The sequence below is a fragment of the Urocampus carinirostris genome, chromosome 17 (genome assembly GCF_059441175.1).
Source record: "Urocampus carinirostris isolate Australia breed hairy pipefish chromosome 17, RoL_Ucar_1.0, whole genome shotgun sequence".
Lineage (NCBI taxonomy): Eukaryota > Metazoa > Chordata > Actinopteri > Syngnathiformes > Syngnathidae > Urocampus > Urocampus carinirostris.
The window spans coordinates 3274759-3293978 of NC_142365.1; the positions used below are offsets into that span (position 1 = coordinate 3274759).

The 19220-nt window shown below is 43.5% G+C and overlaps 1 protein-coding gene across 1 annotated transcript in view; it reads left to right on the forward strand.

Moving 5' to 3' along the window:
* LOC148348960 (short transient receptor potential channel 4-like) overlaps positions 1-19220 on the forward strand; it is a 56193-nt gene that overhangs the window by 16123 nt on the left and 20850 nt on the right. The window contains exons 4-6 of the mRNA XM_088320533.1: positions 6686-6826; positions 9872-10048; positions 12123-12323. Coding sequence (XP_088176659.1) covers positions 6686-6826; positions 9872-10048; positions 12123-12323 — 519 coding nt within the window. The remainder of the gene's footprint in view (positions 1-6685; positions 6827-9871; positions 10049-12122; positions 12324-19220) is intronic.

The following is a 19220-nucleotide window of genomic DNA, read 5'->3' on the forward strand; positions in this document are numbered from 1 at the left end:
AAACAGAACTCTCTGGCAGACAAGATCGGAACCGAACCGATGAACTTGATTTGAGGGACCTAACCTGAAGTTTTCGTATTTAATCCGTGAGGAATCCTGTAGAAGGAGGGTTGATTTTGCCCTGCCCGGACCTGAACGTGATGATTGACATTTCAGAACTTACCTCCTATGCAGTGATCGTATGTGTCAGGACCAGAACAGAGACAGGACCCATTTGCGTTCGTTTCTCTTAGTTTTATTGAGAAGAAGGGAAAGGATTGTCTTCACGATACAGAGATCGCTGGTCGCGGGGAGCAGGTTGCTCAAACGCGGAAGTGGTATTTCTGTGGCGAGCGAGGACAGGAAAAACAGGTCAGTATCCGGGACAGGAGAGCAAAAACGTGGTCCGGAACAGAAAATGGGTCGAAGCTGGGACACAGACGGGGGCCAGAACAGAAGTGAGTCAGGGTTGAAAAGCTTGCCTAGCGTGAACTAAGGTTCGCAGACGGACTGACAACCGGTGACAGGAAGACAGGGGTTTAAAAAGTGACAGGTAGCCAATCAGCGTCCGAGGCATCATTAATCATGACAGTATAGTGGAATTTGACAAAAAGAGATAATCAATCACATTTACTAAATGTCCCTGAACACATCACTCTCCTCACAAAACCACAAGCCCGCACCAATTTAACAAAACGAGTGCTACATCAAAGGAGATCTAAAATACAGACAAAAGGATAAGCTATTTTCCCCCCCTGTTAATCTTGCCCATAAATATTTCTTTTTTTTTCCTGTATAGGAAGTTTGCGCCCGTGGTAATAGACCATGGCGTGCCTTTCGAACGTATCGTAGAGCATTAAGGTCGTTTATCTTGGCCGCGTCCTCGCTCCAGGACCAGAACAGAGACAGGACCCATTTGCGGACGTTTCTCTTAGTTTTATTGGAATAATGGAAAGGATTGAACACACGATCCGAAGATCGCTGGTCGCGGGGAGCAGGTTGATCAAACGCGGAAGTGGAATTTCCGTGGCGAGCGAGGGCGGTAAAAACTGGTCAGTAGCCAGGAGAGCAAAAACGTGGTCCGGAACAGAAAATGGGTCGAAGCTGGGACACAGACGTGGGCCAGAACAGGAACGGGTCAGGGTCGAAAAGCTTGCCTAGCGTGAACTGAGGTTAGCAGATGGACTGACAACCGGTGACAGGAAGACAGGGGTTTAGAAAAATGACAGGTAGCCAATCAGCGTCCGAGACATGAGTAATCATGACAGTATAGTGGAATTTGACAAAAAAGAGATAATCAATCACATTTACTAAATGTCCCTGAACACATCACTAGCGCACCAATTCTCACACACATAAGCAGCCTCACCAAACCGCAATCCCAAAATTCAACAAAACGAGTGCTACATTAAAGGAGATCCAAAATACAGACAAAAGGATAAGCTATTTTCCCCCTCTGTTAATCTTGCACATAAATATTTTTTTTTTTTTCCTGTATAGGAAGTTTGCGCCCGTGGTAATAGACCATGGCGTGCCTTTCGAACGTATAGTAGAGCATGAAGGTCGTTCATCTTGGCCGCGTCCTCGCTCCGAGCCGCCATCTTATCTAGCGAGCGCATTAAGCTTATCTCCTTTCTCGCTTTGGCTTTTCACGCTCCGTCTGATAAAGTGCTGGTGCGTAGGCGGAGGGCGTATGCTCCTGCAGGATGTTAAGGGAAGTACCACTTTATTGACCCTGAAGACAAGGTGTGAAGAAAAACTTTTCTCTGGAAAGAGAGCGAGAAAAAGGGTTATTTTTGGAACACTAGCTCTTTGATTGGATTCTGCTAAGCACCAGCTACCCAAAAAAATTCTAGGTCATGTCCAAGACCTTTTCATTCTTTTCTCCAGGCAAGATTTTTTTAAAGATAAGAAGACGGAAACGACAGATGAGTTACAAAATGTGACTAATAACACCTTAGAGTCCTCATCACTGAGAAAAGTAATTGCGTTCCTTATGTAACGCCTCCCACTACTGCGTAGGTGTGACGTGACTCGAGCTGGTCGAGTGGAGTAGCGGGTGGATGCAGAGGGGGGAAAAGACGGCTGGGAAAAACTTTTCCCTGGAAAGAGAGCGAGAAAAAGGGTTATTTGTTATTTTTAGAACACTAGCTCTTTGATTGGATATTGCTAAGCACCAGCTACCAGCTACTTGAGCTGGTCGAGTGGAGTAGCGGGTGGATGCAGAGGGGGGAAAAGATGGCTGGGAAAAACCTTTCCCTGGAAAGAGAGCGAGAAAAAGGGTTATTTGTTATTTTTAGAACACTAGCTCTTTGATTGGATATTGCTAAGCACCAGCTACTTGAGCTGGTCGAGTGGAGTAGCGGGTGGATGCAGAGGGGGGAAAAGACAGCTGTGACGGGTCGAAAAAGAAACTCTTTTTCAAACTTCCACTTCCGCGATACAAATAAACATATAAGATGTCCTTGCAATAGTCGGCTCCTCATTTTCAATAATAGTCCAATCGTCTATAGTTGATGCCCAGGCCTTCTTCCTAGTTCTTGATAATTGCGATTTTTCTTTTCACGGTTATCATGTTTTCGCTTCTGCCTTTAGCATCACCGCAAGTCTTGGGACCAATAGCAAATATACAGAGTACAAAAAATTAGATTACCCTGGTCGCTGATTGGCTCCTTGCCACTTCTTGAACCCCCCGGCTCCCTGTTACCGGCGTCAGACCGTCCTACGAACCTACGCTTTTGCTAGGCAAGCACCGTACCCTCCGACAATCTCCTGCTCTGTATTCTCCTGCCGACCTGTTTCTGGACCCGTTTCTGCCCTGCTCTTCCGTCCCGGCCATCGACCTGTTTTGCCCTGTTTCCTGCCTGATACCTGTTGCCGAACAATTTTCTGGACCTGTTTATGTTTTTGCTCCTCTGTCCCGGCCATCGACCTGTTTGTTCTCGCTGTCTTATCTTCGCCCGACACGGAAGTGCCACTTCCGTGTTCCTGCTATCTGCCAACCGTAACCGACGATCATCAGATCGTGGATGCAAGTCCTGTTGTCCTTCTTCATAAAAACGGAGTAAAAGGAACGCAATTGGGTCCCGTTTCCGTTCCTGGTGTTGGGAATTAAATAAGTGTCGTTGGAGTCTGTGGGAAGCCTTTTTCTCAAGTCCTTTAGCTTTCTCCTATTGGCCATATTCTCCCCGCACAACGGCTTGCCGACTCCTCCCATGGGCGTGCCAAGGATGCCCCCCCCTGGGGCTCACCATCCCATCGAAGAGCATCGCGATGTCTGTAATGCTCAAAACAACGCCGAGCGTTTCTCAAAACAACGCCTGACGTCCTCTGTCAGAGTCCTGTTATGAACAGAATTTGACAAAATATTTTGCATTTGGAACGGCCTGACCTGTCAATGAACTAAAGCGTAAAGTGTACTCCATCGAAAACAGCCGAATTATTGTCGTTGGCGTCTGTGGGAAGCCTTCTCAAGTCCTTTAGCTCTCTCCTATCGGCCATCTTCTCCCCGCATAATGGCGTGCCGACTCCTCCCATGGGCGTGCCAAGAAAGCCCCTATTCAAGAAAGCCAGTGAATATCTTTTGCATTAAATGTAAATTGTAGTCAATCGTATAAAATCCTTTATAGTCAAATGTATAAAATCCTTCACTGGTTTGTGACAAAAACAGCATCGGAGCTTTAAAAAACATAAAAATGACTCATTTGAGTGAGGAACAAAATGATTTTGTGGATACACAAATTTTTTGCATGACAGCATTTCGTCATTAGCGTTTTTGTATTATTCATTAGGAGAAAGAATAAAAATGGCCGTCTTTTGCAAGGGAAATTCTTTCTGATGCCTGGGAAAGATCTTTTCATAAATTTCCTTCTATTAAATGCTATTATTGTGGATTTTTCACAGTTTTTCTTGGTTTTGGCCAGGGTTGGGTAGGGTTACTTTAACTGGATTACTTTCATTTACTTTTGGATTACTCCAATACCAAATATGCTAATTAAAGACAAAAGAAAGTAAATAGGAATAAAATGATGACTCACAACACGTGGTAAGCTTTCTCTCCTGGCTTTGATTTCTTTGATATCCGGCAAAACTAACATAAAATGGGACCAGGGTTGGGTAGGGTTACTTTTACTGGATTACTTTCAATGACTTTTGGATGACTCCATTACCAAATATGCTAATAAAAGTCAAAAGAAACTAAATATGAATGAAATGATGACTCACAACACGTGGTAAGCTGTCTCTCCTGGCTTTGATCTCTTTGATCTCCGGCAAAACTAACGTAAAATGCGACCAGGGTTGTGTAGGGTTACTTTAACTTGATTACTTTCAATTACTTTTGGATGACTCCAATACCAAATATGCTAATAAAAGACAAAAGAAACTAAATATGAATACAATTATGACTCACAACACGTGGTAAGCTTTCTCTCCTGGCTTTGATCTCCGGCAAAACGAAATGCGACAGAAACAAAATGAAAATAAATCCACACAGCTTGCCGACATCATTTTTGCCGTTCCGTCTATTCCGTTACTCCCCAAGCCTGCACAAAATGGAGTCATTTTAATCCTATTCAGTTTCTTTTGTCTTTTATTAGCATATTTGGTATTGGAGTAATCCAAAAGTACTGGAACGTAATCCAGTTAAAGTAACCCTACCCAACCCTGCTTCCTATTATCTTTTGCTTTGTTTCAATGGCCAGAAAAAGTCTCTTCCTCTTCTTTTCTCCTTGTCCGCTTTCCTGCATGTCATTTCTTGGGGTCCGTTGTGAATGATAGCTCTATTTAGCGGTACTATAGAGTAGACTGTTTACAAGCCGGGAGGGGGACACGGATAGCATGCTGAGATTCAGATTGAAATACACAAATACAAAGTTTTTAGGGCTGTGAACCGGTTGTCTCCTCATGGCCATTTTTGGAAACGAAATGACTTTTGGATGACTCCAAATACCAAATATGCTAATAAAAGACAAAAGAAACTAAATATGAATCAAATGACTCACAACACGTGGTAAGCTTTCTCTCCTGGCTTTGATCTCTTTGATCGCCGGCAAAACGAACATCAAATGCGACAGAAACAAAATGAAACTCAATCCAACATCATTTTTGCCGTTCCGTGTATTTGCCGTTACTCCCCAAGCCTGCACGAAATTTAGCAATTTAATTCCTATTTAGTTTCTTTTGTCTTTTATTAGCATATTTGGTATTAGAGTAATCCAAAAGTCATTGAAAGTAATCCTGTTAAAGTAACCCTACCCAACCCCGCTAATAACGTCTTAGAGTCCTCGTCACCGAGAAAAGTAATTGCGTTCCTTATGTAACGCGTCCCAACACTGCGTAGGCGTGACGTGACTTGAGCCGGTTGAGTAGAGTAGCGGGTGGATGCAGAGGGGGGAAAAGACAGCTGTGACGGGTCAGAAATGAAACCCTTTTTCAAACCTCCACTTCCGCTATACAAATAAACATGACTTGACTTGAGTTAATGCGCTCATAAGATGTCCTTGCAATAGTCGCCTACTCATTTTCAATAATAGTCCAATCTTCTATTTAGCAATTTTATTCCTTTTTAGTTTCTTTTGTCTTTTATTAACATATTTAGTATTGGAGTAATCCAAAAGTCATTGAAAGTAATCCAGTTCAAGTAACCCTACCCATCTCTTTCCGTCACCAAATCTCAAATCACATTCATTCCTGGCACCGGTTTCATGTTTTGTAACACCCTTTTAAAGCCCCGATTGCGTCATATTTGGCCACTAGGCGGCACTGTGTTGTCTGGTGCGAGAGAGAGAGACAGTGTTACGCAGCACAGCATGGCAGCAGGATGCGGGACAAACGTGGCGCCGAGCTTTTCCGCGCACAAGAAAATCGAGCCAGCTCACAAAAATCAGGGTTCGAATTGACTAATTAAGAAGCGAATTAAGTCAAAGTTACGGTGCATGAAGGTAAAAATACACGGGTTCCCCTGTCGTTGTGTTCTAAATGCGGTATTTTGAAGTCAAGGTCGAAGGAGAACGAGGTTGAGTAAAGTCATTAGAGTTTTTCAAGAACCGGCTTCTTTGGCTCGGCTCACTAAAGAGAACCGGTTCATTTTTTTCTACTGTGGAGCTAAAATGAATTTAAAAGAGTGAAGAGGGAGAGGTGTGATTGGAGGGTAATCGAGAAAAGTGACACTAGGTGTGGGGTGAAAATGAGATCTAGAATATCAGCGTGCAAATAAGGTAAGGGCAAGCGAGAGGTTGAGTGAGAAGAAACCAAACCCGAGTGCAGAACAATGTTCCCTCTAAGCTGCGTGTGCGAGTTTTTAGAGTTTTTCAAGAACCGGCTTCTTCGGCTCGGCTCACTAAAGAGAACCGACTCTTTCGGGTCTCAAACGGCTCCTTAGGTTGTTTTTGCTTCTTTAATCCCAAATATTATGTAAAATTGCGCACAAATTGACTTAAAGGAAGGGGGGAATAGAACAAAAAAGAAAAAAATACCAAAATGAAAAAGTAGTGAAAAGCTGAGAAAAAAGAAACAAAAGGAAGAGAAAAAAGAAGGAAAAATTCAGAAAAAAAAGAAAAAAAGGAAAAAAAGGAAATAGCCGTGAAAATGTCGGAAGGTAAGGAGCTTGCCTAGCTGGGAGCATAGGTTCGCAAACGGTCTGACGGCTTCCCCATTGGAAGCCGGGGGTTTAAAATGGCGCTAAAGACCTTCTTTGCCACGCCAGGTGCCGCCGATCCTATTGGACAAGCAGTTCTCGGACTTCACGCCGGACATCACGCCCATCATCCTGGCGGCGCACACCAACAACTACGAGATCATCAAGCTTCTGGTGCAGAAAGGCGTCTCTATGCCGCAGCCGCACGAGGTGGGTCCGTCCAGACCCGTCTTGCTGCTCCGTATCTCGAACCGAGACCATTCCATTTAATTCAGGTCAAATGCTTCACACAAATAGCTTCATCCAGTGAGGCTGTTCTTCATAGGGAAGACTGGAACCCAGTTGGAACACCGTATAGGAAAAATTATTTATGTCACAAACCAGAAACAGACACAGGACCAATGTTCCCTCTAAGATGCGCGCGTGCGCAATTGCGCACTGCCCGCACATTCTCAAGAAAATCTAGCCAGCGCACAAAAATCAGGGCTAAAAATGACTAATTAAGAAGCGACTTAAGTCAAAGTTACAGTGCATGAAGGTCAAAATACACGGGTTCCTATTTTGAAGTCGAGTCGAAGTAGAACAAAGTTGAGTAAAGTTAGTAGAGTTTGTCGAGAACCGGCTTCTTCGGCTCGGCTCACTAAAAGGAACCGGCTCTTTTGGGTCCTCAACGGCTCTTCGGGTTGTTTTTTCTTCTTTAATCCCTACACGACCAAATATTATGTAAAATTGGGCACCAAATGACTTAAAGGAAGGGGGAATCGAACAAAAAAAGAAAAAAATACCAAAATGAAAAAGTAGTGAAAAGCTGAGAAAAAAAGAATTAAAAGGAAGAGAAAAATGGAAAAAATTAGAAAAAAGCCAGAAAAAAAGAAAAGAAAGAAATGTAGGAAAAAAGTAAATAGAGAACAAAAAGAAAAAAGTAACAGCTAAGAAAAAATAAACACAATGAGATTTTTTTTAAAGGAATTTAAAAAAAGAGTAGAAAAAAAACACGGAAAAAATTCTATCGAGTGAATCTTGTTGCCAACATTGTACTTCCATTCAAAAATGTGATTAAGTACAGTTCTGTATCTTACAACCGACTCAATAAGCCCCCAAAAATGTTAATATTATGCGGCAAAATATGTCAGGAAATAAAAAGAAATGGAAATCTTGTGAAAGAATTTTAAGAACAAACGACCTTTGCAATAGTACATGAGTCAATTCATTCAAAAGTGAAAAATAATTTTGCATTGCCGGAAACTCAGCAAAATGTAACTTGATGTCAAATTTTGGACATGTTTGATAATGACTCAGTTGCCACACTTGGGATTGCCGTTGCTCACGGTTGTTTCAAGCGTTGCCCACCGACTTTGTATGGACGCTCAGACCCCGTGCAAAATTACAAGGAACATTGCACAGGACCCAATAGCGCTCGTTTTCTCAGTTTTTATTAATGAAGAGGGAGAGCAGGGCTTGCTTCCACGATCCGATGGTTGACGGACAAGGGGAGCAGGAGATGCGGAAGTGGCACTTCTGTGTCGAGCGAGGAGGGTCGAAGACAGGCTGGAATTACTAGTCGTTAGCCGGGACTGGAGAGCAAGGGCGGTGTCAAGTTCGGAAACATGTCCAAAATTTGACATCACGTTACATTTTGCGGAGTTTCCGGCAATGCAAAAAAAAAATTCACTTTTGAATGAATTGACTCATGTACGATTGCAAAAGTTGTCCGGCCTACAAACGTAAATTGTTTTTACAACAATTCTTTCACAAGATTTCCATTTCTTTTTTTTTTCTGGTATCTTTTGTCGCATAATAATAACGATTTTGGGGGCTTATTTAGTCGGTTGTAAGATACAGAACTGTACTTAATCACATTTTTTAGTGGAAGTACAATGTTGGCAAGAAGATTGACTCGGTATCATTGGAAATTATTTGAATGCAACACAAACTTTGTCTTCTTTTTCCCTGTCTGTTTCTATTTTTTTTTTAATTCCTTTAAAAAAAATCTCATTGTGTTTATTTTTTCCTAGCTGTTAGTTTTTTCTTTTTGTTCTCTATTTACTTTTTTTCTTTTTTTTTCTTTCTTTTCTTTTATTTCTGGCTTTTTTTCTGAATTTTTCCTTCCTTTTGTTTCTTTTTTCTCAGCTTTTCACTACTTTTTCATTTTGGTATTTTTTTTCTTTTTTGTTCTACTCCCCTTTCCTTGAAGTCATTTTGTGCCTAATTTTACATTATATTTGGTCATGTTGGGATTAAAGAAGCAAAAACAACCTGAAGAGCCGTTTAGGACCCGAAAGAGCCGTTTCCTTTTAGCGAGCTGAGCCGAAGAAGCCGGTTCTCGAAAAACTCTACTGACTTTACTCAACTTGGTTCTACTTCGACCTTGACTTCCAAATACCGCATTTAGAACACAACGTCAGGGGAACCCGTGTACTTTTACCTTCATGCACTTGTAACTTTGACTTAATTGGCTTCTTAATTAGCAATTTCAAACCCTATTTTTTTTAAATTCCTTTAAAAAAATCTCATTGTGTTTATTTTTTCTGAGCTGTTACTTTTTTCTTTTTGTTCTCTCTTTACTTTTTTCCTTTGTTTCTTTCTTTTCTTTTTCTGAAAATTTCCTGCTCTTTTTCTCTCGTTTTGTTTGTTTTTTTTTTCTCAGCTTTTCACTACTTTTTTCCTTTTTTTTTGGTATATTTTTCTTTTTTGTTCTATTCCCCCCTAACTGTAAGTCATTTTGTGCATAATTTTACATAATATTTGGTCATGCTGCGATTAAAGAAGCAAAAACAACCCGAAGAGCCGTTTAAGACCCGAAAGAGCCGGTTCTCTTTAGTGAACCGAGCCGAAGAAGCCGGTTCTCGAAAAACTCTACTGACTTTACTCAACTTGGTTCTACTTCGACCTTGACTTCCAAATACCGCATTTAGAACACAACGTCAGGGGAACCCGTGTATTTTTACCTTCATGCACTGTAACTTTGACTTAATTCGCTTCTTAATTATCAATTTCGAGCCCTGATTTTTGTGAGCTGGCTCGATTTTCTTGTGCGCGGAAAAGCTCTGGGTAGTGTGCACACACTGCTTAGAGAGAACATTGAATTTGGGTGTGAAACCTTATAATAAATAGAATTTAAAGCCATTTTCTCGACACGTAATACAGTTGAAATGTTCTTCAATCCCCTGAAGGTTTACCTGAAGGTCCATAAAACACAATAAAAGCCAAGGAGAGTGTCTCCACCTCACCTGAGCTTCGGCTATTTGCTCTTAGGTCCGTTGCAACTGCGTGGAGTGCGTTTCCAGCTCGGACGTGGACAGCTTGCGCCATTCCCGTTCTCGCCTCAACATCTACAAGGCGCTCTCCAGCCCTTCCCTCATCGCGCTCTCCAGCGAAGACCCCTTCCTCACAGCCTTCAGGCTCAGCTGGGAACTGCAGGAGCTCAGCAAGGCGAGCTTAAATATTGAGAACCTGGTTTTCGTTCTTGTGTGTCCAATTCTGTGGCCCGGGGGTCGGGAACCTACGGCTCGCCGGCCATATATGGCCCCGAAATAAAGTAGAGATTGCGCAATATTTTTCCAGTAGCACAGTTCTGAGGTCGTGGGAACCTCCTGCGTGGGTTTAAATCCAGCTACCGGCCTTACTGTGCGGAGTTTGTATGTTCTCCCCCTGCTGGCGTGGGTTTCCTCCGGGCACTCCGGTTTCCTCCCACATTCCAAAAACATGCATTTCAGGTGAATTGGCCGGTCCAAATTGTCCCTAGGTGTGAATGAGTGAGTTGTCTGTCCCTGTGTGCCCTGCGATTGGCTGGCAACCAGTTCAGGGTGTCCCCTGCCCACTGCCCGAAGACGGCTGGGATGGGCTCCAGCCCTCCCGCGACCCTAATAAGGATAAGCGGTACAGCTAATGAGATGAGATGAGATATTGGACACCGGTCAATCCCGTTTTGGCCGTAAATTGTTAAGTCGTCCTTCCTATTTTAAGTGGTGTTTTGATATTGATATGGGACACAGGCTCTGGCATTTTTATTATTGTTGGAAATTAAATATCAAAATGTACCGAATGAGTTATCTGACTCCATTAACCAAACACAACCTACACACTCGTTTCTTGAGGGAAAAGATGAACAGGAAGTTCAAACGGGGGCAGATTCAATTTCCCTAAAAATTTAACTAAGTGTACTCCATCGAGAACGGCCGAATTAGTGACATTGGAGTCTCTGGGAAGTCTTCTTCTGAAGTCCTTTAACCTTCTCCCATTGGACATCTTCTCGCCGCATAATGGTATTCCGGCTCCTCCCATGGGCGTGCCAAGGAAGCGCCCAGGGCTTCACCATCTCGTAGATGTCTGGGGTACTCAAAACAACACCGAGCGTTTTTACGTAATCAGGGCCGTTCTGCGTCACCAGCGTCTGGGTGTGCTGGTTATCTTATCAGCCGTACGTCCCGTTTCCGCCGTTCCTGTAAACAACATTTTCCACCAGGGTGCCCTAACCTCGCACCACAGCCCAGTCAGCGAATATCTTTTGCATTAAATGTAATTTGTATTCAATCGTATAAAATCCTTTATAGGCCAATGTATACAATCCTTCAATGCTAACCTTCGTCTACAATATAACAGTAAACAACATTTTCCACCGGGGTGCCCTGACCTCGCACCACAGCCCAGTCAGTGAATATCTTTTGCATTGAATGTAATTTGTATTCAATCGTATAAAATCCTTGATAGTCCAATGTATACAATCCTTCATTACTTCATCATTTTTATCATATCATGAAACTTCATAGGCAGCACGGCGGCGCAGTGGTTAGCGCATGTGTGGCACAGTTCATGTCATGGGAACCTCCTGTGTGGGTTCAAATCCAGCTCCAGACTTCCTGTGCGGAGTTTGTATGTTCTCCCTGTGCTTGCGTGGGTTTCCTCCGGGCATTCCGGTTTCCTCCCACTTGCATTTCAGGTGGATTGGCCGGTCCAAAATTGTCCCTAGGTGTGAATGAGCGAGCGAGTTGTCCGTCCCCGTGTACCCTGCGATTGGCTAGCAACCGGTTCAGGGTGTCCCCTGCCCACTGCCCGATGATTGCTGGGATGGGCTCCAGCACCCCCGCGACCCTACTGAGGATAAGCGGTGCAGATAATGAAATGAGATGAGATGAAACTTCATTCAGTGAAATCAAATGCGCTAAAGCATTAGCTGGAGAGCAGGTTTGGCGGCTTCGTCGAATTTCATTTAAAAAAAAAAAAAAATCCAAATATTTTTGCTTTTATGGCTCTTTGGGTCAAAAAGGCTCCCGATGCCTGTCACAGAAGTGGCCCACCATTTTATTTTATGCTAATAGAAGCACAGGTCAAAAATGAGCTGCATCACGTCAATAACTCGCATGTGGCTAAATCCAGGCGGCACTCGCAAAGCACCCACTGTAGCTTTACTTGCTGCCTATTATTAATCCACCAGAGAACATTGAGGAAAACCCATCTTCAACTATAAAACCCAAGCCAGTTACTTTGACTCAATGTTTTGTTCCAGGTGGAGAACGAGTTCAAATCAGAATACGAAGAGCTTTCCCAACAGTGCAAAGAGTTTGCCAAAGACCTCCTGGACCAGACCCGAAGCTCTAGAGAACTTGAGATGATCCTCAACTACAGAGATGACGTCAACCTCTTGGAGGAGGACGGCAACGGAGACCTGGCCAGACTCAAGTTGGCCATCAAATACTACCAAAAAGAGGTATACGTACAAAGGAACATAAGGAACCGAACGCTCGTGAGATGATGCCCTCCTACTGTTAAACTTCAATACCTAATGTCATGTCCTGGTACCTCTACTTGGGAATTGATTTGGTTCTGGGAGTAGCTTTGTAACCAGAAAACTTTGTAAGTTGAGACACTGTTTCAATGTGAATGCGCTAATCCGTTATGTTTTTCTTCTTATCTTTATCTGCACCGCTTATCCTCAGTAGGGTCGCGGGGGTGCTGGAGCCCATCTCAGCCGTCTTCAGGCAGTGTGCAGGGGACACCCTGAACTCGTTGCAGGGCACACAGGGACAGACAATTCGCTCGCTCATCCACACCTAGGGACAATTTGGACCGTCCAATTCACCTAACATGCATGTTTTTGGAACGTGGGAGGAAACCCACACAAGCACGGGGAGAACATGCAAACTCCACACAGGAAGGTTTTTGATCCCATGACCTCAGAACTGGGCCGCACATGTGCTGCCACAAATGTACTCAAGTAAAAGTATAGTGCTTTCAAAATACTCCTACCAGTATAAAGTGTCTCAAAACGTACTCAAGTAAATGCACAGGGAGAACATGTAAACTCCACACAGGAAGGTTTGATCCCATGACCTCAAAACTGTGCCGCACATGCGCTGCCCCAAATTTACTCAAGTAAAAGTAAAGTGATTTCAAAATACTCCTAGAAGTACAAAGTGTCTTAAAACTTACTCAAGTAAATGCACGGGGAGAACATGCAAACTCCACACAGGAGGTTCGATCTCATGACCTCAGAACTGTGCCACACACTCGCTAACCATTGCGCCGCTGGGCTCATACAGTAATAAATCGAAAAAGAGCATCGGAACGTGAAACAAATTAACATGATAAGATGATGACTCACAACACGTGGTTAGTTTTCTCTCCTGGCTTTGATCTCTTTGATCTCCGGCAAAACGAACATAAAATGCGACGGAAACAAAATGAAAATAAATCCAAAGAGATTGCCAACATCATTTTTTGCCGTTCCATGTATTCCGTTACTCCCCAAGCCTGCACAAAATGTAGTCATTTTATTCATATTTAGTTTCTTTTGTCTTTTATTAGCATATTTGGTATTGGAGTAATCCAAAAGTCATTGAAAGTAATCCAGTTCAAGTAACCCTACCCAACCCTGTCATCAAGCTAAATTTTGTGCTCCTTTGTAACCAGCTATCTAGCTTTTTTTCTTAGCTTTCTATGTGGCTATTTAGGTGGCTTCTGGAAAGAAAAGTCAATCATTCACAACTCTTTCACAATGTCTCATCGTCCAAAGTAAAATTCCCGAATGCAAAGTTTTTAGGGCTGTAAACCGGTCGCGGCCGAGTCCACCCGGCTACTTCAAAAACAAAATGACCTCGCCGATAAAACACCGGCCGTACGCTTTTATGGCGCGGGCCGACAGGGCGATCATAACGCTTTCCGGCTCGTTTCTCCTTTCTCCTGGCGTTCCTACTGAGCGCTCCCATAAACACTCGATGCATCTTATGCAACGTTCAGACTAGAATAGAAATGTCAAAGTGAGTCACGAGCAGGTCCTTTATGCCCGTCTAGAAAACACTCAAACGGCCGATAAGCACCGGGAATTGATTTCTCGCAAGATAGCGTTCCGTATGGATGTCGGTCTGGGATCCTCGAACGGACTGAGGTACGATTGAGAACATAAAAATGTCATTCCATCTGTTTCACCTGTTTAGTTTTCACGTAAAGAAGATGTCGAATGAGACCAAGGGACACTTCCAGCAGCCTCCTTTTGTTGTTTATTAACATATTAACAGGATGGCCTCGGGGTGCTGTGTTTGTAGTTTAGCAACAGCGGGGTGGATGACGTCACACGCTTGGCCAAAAGTTCGACGTCCTTGCAGCAGATGGAAATTTTGTGCCCAGGGTTACACCGCCTCGTGTTCATGTAGATAGCGAGTCCGCCTCCTCTCCGCTTCCCGCAGGCTTTCGTGTCTCTGTCTAACAGTGCTGAAGCCGGGTAGCTCCACGTTAGCGTCCGGGATGCTAGACGTGAGCCACGTTTCCGTAAAACACAGAAAACTGCACTCCCTGTACGCTTTTCAGCAGCACAGCCAGTTCGTCGGTCTTATTTGGTAGAGTTCACATTTCCCATGATTACAGACGGTACCGAAGACTTATAACGCCGCTAGCCGCTTAGCTAGCTCCGGCTCTGCATCCACGATAGGGCCCCCTCATCACGCGGCACAAGAATTCTTCAGGGCAAGGAGTCGATTCAGCGAATAAACGCATTTTTGTGTGTTAAAATCCATAACCATAGGATAGAAAGAAATCCAAAGTGTAGTTGTCAAAAACACTGAAGATGGAAGCAGACACTTAAAACAATACATCATCATGATGTTATCTATTCTGCCCAATGCCCAATTCACCTGGGGGCTGGCTACAGTTAGGGTTAGTTAGCCCCATGATTCCTGTTTACAAATGACGAGACGAGTCAATTTATTTTCTAGCAGGCAGTTAGCCTTAGAACTTTTGATTGACCCCACTTTTGGCTCTTTTTCAGGGTCCACGGCCCGCGTGAGCCCTGTTGGGAATATCAAACATCAAATGTACCGTTTACCAAACTGTTCAAATTAGTTAGAACTTTCACTGCTCATTGAACAAAGGCACAGTCAGTAAATAACTACAGCATTAAAGTCAATACATGTAACTTGTATTCAATCGTATAAAATCCTTTAGAGTCAAATGTATAAAATCCTTCAGCCCGCACGGGCTTGTATTGATAACAAGGACAACGCCTCCGTTAGCTTCAAATAACTTTAGTGACCTACCCAAATGCTTATTGACACATTTGTTAGCCAATCATATTCAGAATATATCGATATGAAGATGTCCCTTTTGTGTTGAAATCAGGCCCTGGAATAAGTGTGTTTAACGCCACTGGCAATTTATTTTGATGCGCCATTTTTAGGTGCAAGTGAGCACAATCGTGAGAGAGACGTGGAAAGAGAATCCCAACGTTTACAACTCTTTCACAATGTCTGAGAAAATTGTCCAGAGTTAAATACACAAATACAAAGTTTTTAGGGTTGTGAACCGGTTGTCTCCTCATGGCCATTTTTGGAAACGATTTGACATACTTTTAGACAATGTTCCCTGTAATTTGTGACACAAAGTCCGTGAGCAACGCTTGAAACAACAATGAGCAACGGCAATCCCAAGTGTGGCAACTAAGTCATTATAGAACATGTCCAAAACTTGACATCAAGTTATATTTTGCTGAGTTTCCGGCAATGCCAAATGATTTTTCACTTTTGAATGAATTGACTCATGTACTATTGCAAAGGTTGTATGGCCTACAAACGTCGTTTGTTTTTACAATTCTTTCACAAGATTTCCATTTCTTTTTTTCCTGGTATCTTTTGTCGCATCATACTAACATTTTTGGGGGCTTATTGAGTCGGTTAAACGATACAGAATTGTATTTAATTTCAGTTTTTTCAGTGGAAGTAGAATTTTCTCTATTTGCTTTTTTCCTTTGTTACTTTCTTTTCTTTTTTCTGGCTTTTTTTTTTCAAAAAATTTCCTTTTTTTTTCTCTTCCTTTTCCTTATTTTTTCTCAGCTTTTCACGACTTTTTCATTTCTGTATTTTGTATTTTTTGTTCTATTCCCCCTTCCTTTAAGTCATTTTGTGCATCATTTTACATCATATTTGGTCATGTTGGGATTAAAGAAGCAAAAACAACCCGAAGAGCCGTTTAGGACCCGAAAGAGCCGGTTCCTTTTAGTGAGCCGAGCCGAAGAAGCCGGTTCTCGAAAAACTCTACTGACTTTACTCAACTTCGTTCTACTTCGACCTTGACATTTAGAACACAGCGTCAGGGGAACCCGTGTATTTTTACCTTCATGCACTGTCACTTTGACATAATTCGCTTCTTAATCTTTCGAGCCCTGATTTTTGTGAGCTTGCTCGATTTTCTTGTGCGCGGAAAAGCTCTGGGTAGTGTGCAATTGCGCACACACGCAGCTTAGAGGGAACATTGCCTTTAGAAAAATGTATCAAATACAATGTTTAGTTTTTCAGATTGTGATCAAATTTGAGGTGGGACCAGGTAAGGCTTCAAGCTATTGTCCCAGGTATTTTCCAGCTAAGATGCTCATGCTACCCTCATCTGCTACAACTTCTATTTCTCTTATGACTTGGTGTTAGTAGCACTCGCTTTGGGGAAAAATCATGTTCTCCAACTGCTTCAAGAACAGCATTTGATTGACTTGGGTTACTTTGGATCGGGATTGGAAGCCAAAGGTAGTTCTAGCCAGGATCATCATGCCTCTCTCAAGTGCAGATTAAAGTAATCCCAGTGAGCTTTCCCTTTGGGACGAGCCCAAAGAGATAATCCGATTTTATCTCCGCGATCGGCCGCGATCGGGGTTGCGCTACTAATTTTAGGCGTAATAGCCCAGGGAGTCAGCTCTGTTCATTTTCGAGCCCATTTTGTCTGCCGCGTAGCGACGCGCCGAGAGCAAATGCGAAATGAGAATGTATTTTTAGCTCAAAATGCAATAGCCGTTTTGTTTGAGACAATACCCTCCAGGCAGTATTTGATTCCCTTTTGAAACTCTTGCTGCGGGGAATCAAAATGTACCATTGACCAAATTGTTCCATTTAGTTATCTGACTCCATTAACCAAACACGATCTAGCTCGGTAGCCTAGATGGTAGGGCGCCCGCTCCGAGACCGGGAGGTCGCTGGTTCAAGCCTCGGCCGAGTCATACCTAAGACTTACAACAATGGTACCATTGCCTCCCTGCTTGGCGCTCGGCATTAAGGGTTGGAATTGGGGGGTTTGCTCACCTAATGACTCCTAACACAGCAGTCGGGTCCAAAAAAACCAGCGCCGATCGAAGGCGACGAGTCACGTCGATAGCTTCGCGTGACAAAATGATTTCCGGTAGACATCGTGTTGATGGTTGATACTGGCTGAATAATAATAAATACAAATACAATACAAAATAAATACAAAATACAACCAACAGTCACCCAACAATGAATGCGCGTTCGTTTCTTGAAGGAAAAGATGAACGACATTTCCACACGGGGGCAGATTTATTTTCCCAAAAATTTTAACTAAGTGTACTCCATCGAAAACGGCCGAATTAGTGACATTGGAGTCTCTGGGAAGCCTTTTTCTCAAGTCCTTTACCTTTCTCTTATTAGCCATTTTCTCCCCGCACAATGGCATTCGGACTCCTCCCATGGGCGTGCCAAGGAAGCCCCCCTGGACTTCACCATCTCGTCGAAGAGCATTGCAATGTCTGGAATACTCAAAACAACGCCTGCCGTCCTCCGTCAGAGTCCTGTTATCAACAGAACTAGACAAAATATTCTGCATTTGGAACAGCCTGACCTGTCATTGAACTAAAGCCTACTCAGTGAAAGTCTTCATTGCATTATGAGTCAATCGTATAAAATCCTTTATAGTCAAATGTATAAAACCCTTCACTACAAAGCCGCAGCTCGGTGTGGGCGTGCTTCAGAACATCGGAGCGCCACTTCCGAGACATCGGGGGCGCTGCTTATCACTTATGTGTTTTCTTGACATTTTCACGTCTAAGGACGCGAGTCCTTAGTTCGTGAAAATGTCAAGAGCACACACCAAAGGATGAGGAACCCCTTGTTGCCATGGTAACCGGGCTGCAGATTCGCCGCCCGACCGCGGGGGTCCAGGCTTTACGGCTCTGATCTTGTGGCTCGACGTTTTGTGCACGGTATCCAACTCTTGTGGTCATGAAAACACAGATGCCTATGAGCCCAAGGCGAAAAAATGGATTTTGAGATCGCCCCCTGGGGGAGGGATTTAACACTACAAGTCTACAAAAAATTATCCTGAGAATTATATTGACCACCTATACTTTTCCACTCCTGTCCTGTAGGTGGCAGCAATCTTATCATGTCGTTCCTCTTGCGTTTCCTATTAAGTGCCTTGTTTGATTGGTTTAGTGCTGGGGTGGGCAAACTACAGCTTGCGGGCCACACATGGGCCCGTTAGGCTTTTTAAGATGGTTCACTCTTCACTGATCCCCACCTGGTTTGTAGGATACAAACAGGGTTGGGTAGGGTTACTTTAACTGGATTACTTTCAATTACTTTTGGATTACTCCAATACCAAATATGATAATAAAAGACAAAAGAAAGTAAATATGAATAAAATGGTAGCTGGGTAGGTAGGTAGGTAGGTAGGTAGGTAGGTAGGTAGGTAGGTAGGTAGCTGGGTAGGTAGGAAGCTGGGTAGGTAGCTGGGCTGGGTAGGTAGGAAGCTGGGTAGGTAGGTAGGTAGCTGGGTAGGTAGGTAGGTAGCTGGGCTGGGTAGGTAGGAAGCTGGGTAGGTAGGTAGGTAGCTGTGTTGGTAGGTAGGTAGCTGGGCTGGGTAGGTAGGAAGCTGGGTAGGTAGGTAGCTGGGTAGGTAGGTAGGTAGCTGGGCTGGGTAGGTAGGAAGCTGGGTAGGTAGGTAGGTAGCTGGGTAGGTAGGTAGGTAGCTGGGCTGGGTAGCTGGTTAGGTAGGTAGGTAGGTAGTTGGGTTGGTAGGTAGGTAGCTGGGTAGGTAGGTAGCTGGGGAGTTAGGTAGGTAGCTACGTTGGTAGGTAGGTAGTTGGGTAGGTAGTTGGTTAGGTAGCTGCGTAGGAAGGTAGGTAGCTGGGGTAGGTAGGTAGGTAGGTAGCTGAGTAGGTAGCTGTGTAGGTAGGTAGGTAGCTGGCAGGGTTGGGTAGGGTTACTTTAACTGGATTACTTTCAATGACTTTTGGATTACTCCAATACTAAATATGCTAAAAAACACAAAAGAAACTAAATATGAATAAAATTACTCAATTTTGTGCAGGCTTGGGGAGTAACGGAATACACGGAAC